General features: G+C 38.4%; 1 protein-coding gene across 1 annotated transcript; it reads left to right on the top strand.

The window, feature by feature from the left end:
- Positions 1 to 534: 534 nt before the first annotated feature.
- On the top strand, positions 535 to 8,947 carry LOC135719356 (keratin, type I cytoskeletal 13-like). The gene is made up of 6 exons (XM_065242045.1): positions 535 to 837; positions 1,331 to 1,413; positions 3,849 to 4,005; positions 7,536 to 7,694; positions 7,910 to 8,035; positions 8,726 to 8,947. Exons 1-6 carry the CDS (start codon positions 535 to 537, stop codon positions 8,945 to 8,947), a joined length of 1,050 nt encoding a protein of 349 aa, XP_065098117.1.
- The last annotated feature ends 1,686 nt before the right edge of the window (positions 8,948 to 10,633 follow it).

Raw genomic sequence — 10,633 nt, 5'->3', positions numbered from 1 at the left:
CACAGATAATATGAGAAGACTCTTAATAATGAGCTGCTTATGTAGAATTGAATACTTTGAATTGAATCTTTCCTACCAACTTGATTCTTTTCACTTTTCACTGCATTCTAGTTTTATAATCTTAAAAAATCTCTCTGCAGTTATGTACAGATCACCAGTGTGTGATATGGACCCAGCTTGTTGACACATGACCAGATATACCCCTCATGTAGGAGTTGTCCCTTCAGATAACCATTTGGGCTGTAGATTTTTCGAAAAGTTATGTAGAAACCTTTTGTTGGTATGCGGGCCATGAAATGTCAGCCTCACCTTTAACTGGGTAAAAATGTTGATGTGCGTGTTTTCTTATAAAGAATTTTACCCTTGAAATCCATGAGGGCAAAAATGCAGAACGAATGTTGTTCTGTGCCCACATCGTTTTCCACTCCCCCACCTCATACAGGTACTTAAACATGTTTTAAAGTCACGGTCAAACAGTTGCTTGTGTGCCTTGCTGTCCATTTCCAATTTAGAAACTTCTGCCAGAACTTCACAATGTCTTTTAAATCAAAAACGCTTAGCGTTTACGGAGGAGCCGGTGGCCGAGGAACCCGCATCTCCACTCCTTCTTCTTCAAGAGGTTTCAACCTGGCTGATGCTGTGGATGTAACCGCTGATGAGAAGGCCACTATGCAGAATCTGAACGGTCGTCTAGCTTCATATCTAACAAAAGTGCACTCGCTGGAGAAGTCCAACTCTGAATTGGAGAAAAAGATCAAGGAGTGGTACGAGAGTCACACTTACACCTCGACTGACCACTCTAAACACTCGGCCGTCATTGAGGACCTGAAGGAAAAGGTGAGTTCAAAGAGAGACCTCAGAAAAAGTGACACACACGATCATGTTAGGCTTGAACATAAGTCTTAAATATGTAATGAGATGTGAAGGAGACCCATTGGCTTCAACTTGTCTTAGTAATTTTTTAAACTTTAAAGAAAATTGTGTTTGAATGCTTCAGGTCAGCCATTTGTATTACCTTTAAACTCAGTCACTTACTGGGTGTGATAAGGAGGTAGTGGTTGCATGTTGAGAAAGGGACTAATAATTTTTGTTGACAGATTTGGCTGTTGGTCTACATTTCTGTGGCAGCACAGAATTTCACAGACGTCTCTAAAAATAAAATGAATCCATGGTAGATGCCAGACTGTTACTTGTGCAATACTGTAAATTTGCTATTTTCTTCTCTTTTATAGTTTAACCTTTTATTGGTACATTTGTTTTGTCTTCACTGAATCTTGTAAATAAAAAATATTGACATGTATGTTTAAATAAATAAATTTGTCTTTGACAGATTCACTCATTTTTAAAAAATAATGGCAGGATCATCTTGGCAATAGACAACGCCAAGCTAGCAGCTGATGACTTCAAAACAAAGTGAGAAACTGAATATTTTTGTCATTTGAATGTATAGATTAAAAGTAATTCATTTATTGTTTACTGTCCCTTTTACCTAAAGGACAAAAAATCCTTTAAATTATTTTTACAACTTTATGTCTTTCATTGTATGAAAAAGGGCCTTTTGTTATGTTGTTATATGATATTATTTCTTCCATAAAGAAAATTAGTAGGCCTAAATGCAGTGGCGGGTTGGGTAATTTACACCTAGGCCTTCCTACATGATTTAATTCACCTCTTCATACCATTATGATGCCACGCCTATAGAAACCATTATTATATAGAAACACAATATAACAGGTCGTTTCATCACAGTCAGGTATCTCATGCAGCGAGAATTAAAGCTGCCGTCAGCAACTCTTGAGGATTGAGCAGTTTCCAAATGTTTACAATTTTATGACCCTCCCCCACTACCACCGAGCCACCTCCCTTCGAGCTCGTCCTCGTCAGCGCCTGTGCATCAGTGTTATTGTAAACGCATACTTACTTAGATTACTTACATATAACTCCGAAATACAAACACAATTACCTGTCAAGAAGAAATGTGGCAAGCTCTGCATCCAGCTTGAACCCTTTAAAATCTCGTAGATTCCAAATGCTGGTCCGATATTGATCCTAGTTTTATTACGGTCACGGTCGCTTTCTATCTTTGTTTCTGAGGAATCGGAAGTTTGTTAGTGAATGTTCTCACCGCCATTGCGCTGTTCAATCCAACACACTTGTGAACTTCACAGGCGGATGCATGTGATATTGTAACGCGCACGAGGGGGATCTGTGGCGCATGCAGGTACTGTGATTGACAGGCAGATTTTACACAACCCTGCGCTGATTGGACCAAATGAACTGGGAGCGGTGGATTTTTGCAAAACAAATAACAGCCTCTAGGTGGAGCTAGAAGGTTTTTTCTTAAACGGTCTAGTTTATGTTGTTCTATCGGAGCATAGTGTTGTTTCAGTGAATATGATAAAAAAATATGATCAAAAAAGTTGCTGACCGCAGCTTTAATGCCATATATATTCAGATTCATGCCTGCAATTGTGTAAGATACCCTTTACATTAATTCTGTTATCAGTGTTGGGGTAACGCATTACAAGTAACGTGCATTACGTAATAATATTACTTTTTTGAAGTAACAAATAAAGTAACGCATTACTTTATAAATGTACATATTAATATTTGAGTTACTTTTAAACTCTTTCACCGCCATTGACAAGATATCTCGTCAATTAAGAGAAAACGCTTCCCCGCCAATGACGAGATTTTCCGTCTTTCCGCAATACCGCTATAATCCACCAGGTGGCGCACTTCCGCAACTTATACAACCTGGAAGTAGCGCCTCACATGAAAGAGAAAGAACTCTGTGTATGTTTTAAAGATCGCTCTGCATCTGATCTCTATCAAAAGTCCTTCGCAAAAATGCAAATATCTCAGCTTTTTGCTCAAAATTGGGTGTTTTTGAAGAAACATACCCATGTTTGAGGGGTGATTACAAGAGAACTAATGAAGGTAGGATGAAACAGTTTTTTTTGTTTGAAAGCAGAGCGTCCGTTCTTTCATCTGATATATGATATATGTTTGTTTATATATTTAAAGAAGAACATTTTCTGGAAGGCATTAAACTTTTGTGAAAATCATGAAAAATGCTGGCGCAGGCTGGCAACTTTTTTTTAAAAACGCTGGCGGGGAAAGAGTTAAAAAAAGTAATGTGAGTTACTTTTCAGTTTAATTTATTCAATGTAAAAAAAAACTATGTACCGCATTAAATGAACATATTAACGTAGATTTACGCACTCTTAAGCGGAGTTTCAGTCACTTTTTTGCGATGGAAATATGCAATTTCTGAATGTAGAACTTCTCAGTCATAAAAGCCACCTGTAAGGCCTGAAAGAGATTGAGCCTCAGCAAAGTAAGAAAAAGTAACACAAAATTAAAGCAAAAGTAACGTAAGCATTACTTTCCATGAAAAGTAACTAAGTAACGCAATTAGTTACTTATTTGGAGAGTAACTTAATATTGTAATACATTACTTTTAAAAGTAACATACCCAACACTGTCTATAACGTCTTACCTAACTGTAATCGCGGATGTCTCGTGTCAAATACATTCATATCTGATTGGTTAATGCAACGGCTTCATTGCCACAGAATTCCTTGACCCTGGCAACACATGATGGCTGAAATATGATTGGATAAAAGTAACAACGTAAAAATACACCACTGAAAGCAGTACAACCAAGAAAAAAATTATGAAATGAAGAGAAAAGACTATTGGGAATAAGTTAAAACATATTCATGGAAAATCTATTAAAACGTATGCCAGTGATAGTGTGTAGGCCAGCAGACAAGGCCTTGCAGGCCCTGACAGCCTGCCTAAATCATATCAGATTTTTTTTGAGTTTGTTTTTTTCACCTCAGGTATGAGAGTGAGCTGGCCATGCGTAAAATTGTTGAAGCTGACATTGCCGGTCTGAAAAAGTGGATGGATGAGCTGACCTTGGGGCGGTCAGATTTGGAGATGAATATTGAAGGTCTAAATGAGGAGCTCATTTTCCTAAAGAAAAACCACAAGGAGGTACGAGTTATATATTTTACTTTTTAACATCTTCAGTGAGTCCATATGCCTGTTTTGGAATGACACTTTGTCTTTTTAAAAACTCCCCTTATTACATTTTTTTTATAAACTGACTGACACAGGACGCACGTGCTGTGATGCAATACGCGTCTGGTCCGAACTTTAGTTCTGGTTTCAGTTTTTTTAATGGTCTGACTAAGGGCTAAACTGAACTCTTGAAGAAATACCTCCTTGAAAATAACAAATGTTTTGGTTGTCTATGTAATCTATGTGTTGTTTATTTTGCTTGTAACGCATTACTTTTTAAATGTACACATTAATATTTGAGTTACTTTTTCAAAAAAGTAATGCAAGTTACTTTTTTAGTTTAAGTAATTCAATTAAAAAATATGTACTGAATTAAACTAAACATAGTCACATACTGCACTCTATGCGTACACGCCTGTGTGGGAACAGTTTGAGTCAGAAACTGAAATGACAGGCCAGAGCTCGACATTTTTGTGATGAAATATGCAATTTCCGAATGCAGAACTTTTCAGTCATAAAAAACACCTGCAAGTCCTGAAAAGATCAAGCATCAGCCAAGAAAAAGTAACGCAAATGTCATATAAAAAGTAACGTAAACATTATTTCATGAAAAGTAACTAAGTAACACAAGGGGCCCTATTTTAAAGATCTGAAACGCAAGTGCGAAGCGCAAAGCGCAAGTGACTTTGTGGGCGGATCTTGGGCGCTGTTGCTATTTTCTAGGCGGGAGAAATAACTCTTGCACCAGGCGCAAATCAATAAGGGGTTGGTCTGAAGTAGGTTCATTATTCATAGGTGTGGTTTGGGCGTAACGTCAAATAAAAACCAATAAGAACGCTATCCAACATTCCCTTTAAACGCAAGGGCGCAAGTTCCATGGCGGGTTGCTATTATTATGACGGATTTACCAGGCGCACGCCAGGAGGGGTTCACAGCCAAGGAGACCCACGTTCTTGTAAGAGCAGTCAAAGACAGAGAAGTTGTTTTGTATGGGGATGGGAGAAACCCGCCCAAATCAGCGTAGGTTAAACAGGCGTGAGAGGAAATAGCCACAATTGTCTCATCAGCTGGCATCCCCATCGTTGTGCTAAGCGCTACAATGATGTCAGGAGACGGGGGAATCCCAAGCTTGCCAGCATAAATTGGGCACGCCGTGTAACGGGACGTGGATCTGCCTCTACACAGGACCTGACGCCAGCAGAGGACATCGCTGAGTCCACCCCCACCGCTGAAAGGGTTTGGGGGCTTTGAAATCGGACCCAAGAAACGCAAGCAAGGTCCAACCCCAAAGTACTCTTACAAATCAAGTTCATATACATTAAGGTTTCTTATGAAAGCATTTTAATTATTATTTACATAAAATAAACGTAATACAGCCACACAACAAACTTGAAAATATTTGAATCGTTATTTGCATGATAATTTTTTAACTCAGCCACACAAAATAAATAAAAACTATCACCACGATGCTCAACACAATGATTTCCCTTATCTCATGTGTTAATATTTTTTATTGTAACAATTTATGATTTGTAAAAATAACTGTTGCATCTGTGTAGATTAGATAAGCAAAGTGTGTGCGCGTTGTGCACGCTATACATTATGGTCAAGCATGCACCCTTAAAATAGCATAATGAACAACGCGCAACGCGCCACTGACTTTAAACTTTTTTTTTTTGGTCAGTGGCGCAATTGTTTTTTGAAACTGCAAAATAGCATCAGGGATGGTTTGCCCCGGAACACGCCTCTTTTTTTGCGCTGAACCGCCCAGGGAGCGCAAGTTCATTCCCTAGTTTGCCGACGTGCGTCTGTGGAGGGAAAAACCCGCTGTGCGCCGGTGCAAAATACGAATGATACATGCGTCACTGACAAAGTCAATTGCGCTTGGTGCAAGATAGGGCCCAAGTAGTTACTTTTTTGGGAGAAACTTAATATTGTAATGCATTACTTTTAAAAGTTAACTTACCCAACACTATGTATATATATGGGATACCAGTATTCCAGTTGAAATGTGCACAAAAAACATTCAAACTAACAAACAGTGCAGCTATGGTTGGTTTAACACTCTTTTAATAAAACTTTTAAATGTGTTCAAATTGTTCACAAGGGTGTGTGTGTTGCTATTCAGGGAATTGCCCATGACACTAGATATGCAATGATTGTTTATGGCTTTCCATCTATACATTAGATATTATACCTAAGTTAAACTGTTATTGCACATTTATTGCACAATGTGACACTATGTGCTGTATACAGTAAACATCACCCTGGTGATTTGGTGTACAGTAGTGGTTAAGGCTCAGGGCTGCTGACGTTACTCTTCCAGTGAGCGAGCCATGACAATTCGTCAAGTCTCAATGCCAAGCAATGCGTCTATTTACACAGAACTAGAAACACAGCTATACATGGTTTCTTTTGGGCAACTGTCCCTGTACCAAAGACAGTTGTGCCTCTCTATGGCAACATTGAAAGTCTCAGAAACAAATTCTACTGGTCTTGGTCATATGGAGACAAATAAAGACTCTGTTTCTGTATAGCTTCGGATGAAAGCTCTCTTTAATTGAAAAGTAAGGATGTGTGGATCGTCTCCCGGTGTGAGATTCCACCACTCCTCGGATTCCACACACACACATGCGCACACGCACACACACCCTTGTGAACACTGGATGGCAAATAATATCTAACCAAATGCTAGATTACCTTTGTGACTATTGGGGTTTGCCAATCTTCAAAACATTTAATGCTCATAACATAAAAATATTTAAAAAGTTTGATTAAAAATGTGGTTAAACCAACCATTGCTGCTCTGTTTGTTAGTTTGAATGGGCTTTGTGCACATTTGAACTGGGAGACCAGTATAAACCAGCTATACCAGCCCTAACCATGGTTCAAGAGTTTAGTAGTAAATGTAAACAAGCGTTTCGAAGTGTTAATGTCAGGTCATTTCTTACAAACTTAAACACGACTGAAAGAAAACAAGCTGAATGGGAAAGCTCCGGTTGCCAGGAGCCGTCAGTTTAGAGATAACAGTAATGTTTTCATCCCGGCAAAAACACAGTCGCTTATACAGTACTTCTTCCTTCCTTCAATTTTTCCTTTTTCCTCTTGTTCTTCTGCCACTGTTCTTTCAACTCCATTACATCATTTTCAACTGAACTGTACTATCACTGGGTCTCTGGGGTTTATTAAAGGTCATCCATATATAAACACACTAAACCACAAACACTTTATACCTTCAAAATTCAGAACTATTTGCAATAAAAAGTTGACAATTAGCTAAATTCATGTGAGAGTCACAACCTTGCTTTTTTCTGACATCTGAAATCGTTCAGGCATGTTTGCAATTGAATGTCTTGCCTCAGCCCACCACTCCCATATCTGTTTCATTCTTTATAAATCGGCACACAACGATTAATCACACTTATGCATCACAATACAATCCTTCTCTGTCTACGTGCCAAAAAAATCACACTTTCTGACATGTGTTTTTTTTATTTTCACAGGAGATGGCTCTTGTTAGGACCGAAGCAGGTCAGGTGAACGTTTGTGTGGATGCAGCGCCCTCTATGGACCTGCAAGAAGCCATGACAGAAATCAGAGAGCACTATGAGGCCGTGACTGAGAAAAATCGTAAAGAGCTGGAGTCTTGGTATCAGAAGAAGGTAAAACTGCACCCTCTGCTGTGTTTACAATGAATTTATTACATACAAGTTTAATAAGTTTAATCACATATGTTGAGTCATTAATCTGTGACAAATTATAGCAATGCATTGTGATACTGGTGTACAGATTGATGCACATTCAGCTGGTCAAAATTAACCCCAATACAATGTCACTCTCAGCACTTCATATGTTGTAATGGTTGGTTTTAATGCAGATCTGCAAAGTGGAACAGGAAGCTGTCACACATACCGAAGAGCTTCAGGTCAGCATGATCCAGCTTAAAGACCTGAGGATCAAGTTACAAAAGCTAGAGATTGAACTGCAGGCTCAACAAAGCATGGTAAATATAAATGCACATAAACAATCCTTACTCAAATGTGTTCAAATATTTCATAAAATGTAACTCTGTGGCAACATGTTGAGGCAGAAAAGGTTTTTTCAAATATCCAGTGAGTTGTGTTTGTGTTATGTGGCCTCACCCCTTTTAGTTCACCAACCAGCTCTTTGCCCGCTTTGGAGCAGTCCTGGGAAATGTGCTGTCATTTCCTACAACTTAGGATAACAAGCTTCTTAAACAGAACATAGGGTCCAAACCCATTAAAACAATCACTGCATTTTGTTACTACATTGTCTCAGATGATGACATGTTTGTCCTGTGGTGGCTATAGCTTCTCTATTGGCGCTTTTCCATTGCATAATACCCCATGATTTGGGTCGGGTCAGTTTACTTTTGGGGGCTTTTCCACTGGGTACAGTAGTTCTCGATACTTTTTTGGTAGCACCTCGGTTGGGGTTCCAAGCGAGCCGAGATGATACCAAAACGTGACACGAAAACACTGTAGATCACTGATTGGTCTGAGAGAACTGTCACTACCAAGCCAAAGTGAGGTGAGCTGACCCGACCTGACCCAAACCAAACCGTGGGGTACTATGCAAAGCACCATAAGTAAATGATGAAGCATGATACGATGAGTAGGTATATAGCCTACTATGTAGTAAAGATGTAGTTATGACCATTTCCTATCCACAGAGGTACGCCAGTGAAGATACGCTGGAGGAAACGCAGGCCCGATCTGGTACCCAGTTAACTAAACTTCAGGGGACTGTCACTGGCCTGGAACATCAGCTGAGTCTTTTCCATGCCAACATTGCTAACACCAAGCAGGAGTATGACGTACTGCTGGACATCAAGGCCCGACTGGAGCGAGAGATCGCAGAATACAGAAGACTGCTGGATGGAGAGGAAAGGTAAAGCTGTATTTTGGTGTTTTACTTTATGAAGTAAAGTTGAAATTTGCTTTACTGCAATTTGTTGAATGCAAATGCAGTATTATTTATTTTTATTGTTTTACTGACACAAGCTTTCTCTTTTTCTCTCCTATCACAGCCATAAACACAGTAAGTAACATTTTCAGTGACCTATGCCGTTTATTATTGTATTGTTTTACAATGGGGTTCAGAAGACTAAATTTACACTCTCAGCAAAAAGTTACAAGAAGGTACAAAAGTTGTCACTGGGGTAGTACTTTTTCAAAAAGTACACTTTTGTGCCTAAAAGGTGCATAATGGTACCTCAAGAGTACACATGGATAACTTAGAGGTACATACTGGTACCTTAAATGTACATATTTGTACCTAAATGGTACATATTAGGACCTTTTTTTTAAAGGTGTTGTCCCATTGACAACTTTTGTATCTTTTTTCTGTGAGTGCACATTAAAAGTCCATTCAAATTAGAATTCAAAGTCAAATTTAATGAGCAGAAACAAAACATTTTGGGATTTTGCATGTTTTATGAATGGTATTACTACTTCTGGTCACCAATCCAAATGTAAGCAAATTTGTGACAGGCCTTATTAACTTCTTAAGACTTTTGAACCCCACTGCATATTATAAAAATATGAAGCACTGCTATGTAATTTTATAATAAAACTGAAGTGCAACTTTTCAGACATTGCCTATATGCTGTAAATCTTTACAGTGATTTACAAAAAGTAAATAATTAAATGTTATTTCCTTTTTTAGAAGTTGTCACCAAAACTATCACGGTGGTGGAAACCCTTGTGGATGGGAAAATTGTGCAAAGCAGTGAGCAGGTGGATGTCGATGAGAAAACAGACTAAATCATAGCTATTCACACCTTTGCTGTAATAATCATGTCTTGGTTTTTAGTTTTTTGTTGTTTACACTTTAGATAATGAATAAACTGACATTTACCCTCAGATTACAACCAGAATTGATTAAATGTAAAGACTTTATAGAAGATTTACCCTTCCAGTTTTTAGGATAACTTTATATTCATCAAAGTGCTGAATGATTGAATTCTTGTTCTGTATGCCTGATGCACAGATCTTGAAAACTTGTATTTTGTTCCTTTTTTTACAAAATTAACAAATCAAGCAACAAGGACTTAATATAAAAAACAAATAAACTTATTTAGCACAAAAAAAACCCATGTGGTGCTGTGCCATCATTGATTTTATTCGTAAATGCATCAGAGGGCCTAAAGACTTATGTGACAGGTGTAGACGGACAGTGTCTGATAGGCCCATAAAGGTTTTTTTTGATGAACAATGAAACCACTTCACAGCTGGAGAGAGAATTACTAAAGCAACAACAACAACAAAAAAAACACTTAAACCAATCTTTGATGGTTTATTGATTTCCCAGCCTGGTCAGGTTGGCAGTGGCGACCAGTGACTTCTTTTTCGAAGGGTTACAACATACAGAGAATACACTTTACTTTAAAAAATGAAACCTAGCATCATACACCACAAGCAAAATCAGATTCACGCAGTACATCAATGACAAAACAGGGTGGTGTAAAAATAAAGTCGATTTATTTGCCCTGTGGTACCTTGGTTTGGCTTCGAGGTCACGCCTTTTTTTGGCAGCGACACCCTCGTACTACTCACGGATCTCAGTCAGCACACAATTC

Source organism: Paramisgurnus dabryanus, chromosome 14, assembly GCF_030506205.2.
Source record: "Paramisgurnus dabryanus chromosome 14, PD_genome_1.1, whole genome shotgun sequence".
In the NCBI taxonomy this organism is placed as follows: Eukaryota; Metazoa; Chordata; class Actinopteri; order Cypriniformes; family Cobitidae; genus Paramisgurnus; species Paramisgurnus dabryanus.
The sequence above is the reverse complement of the archived record's forward strand: the minus strand, read 5'-3'. Positions and strand labels throughout refer to the sequence as shown.

Coding starts and splice junctions, on each gene's coding strand:
- LOC135719356 (XM_065242045.1), top strand. CDS start 535: ATGTCTTTTAAATCAAAAACGCTTAGCGTTTACGGAGGAGCCGGTGGC. Junction 838..1,330: donor TTGAGGACCTGAAGGAAAAG/GTGAGTTCAAAG, acceptor TGTCTTTGACAG/ATTCACTCATTTTTAAAAAA. Junction 4,006..7,535: donor TAAAGAAAAACCACAAGGAG/GTACGAGTTATA, acceptor TTATTTTCACAG/GAGATGGCTCTTGTTAGGAC.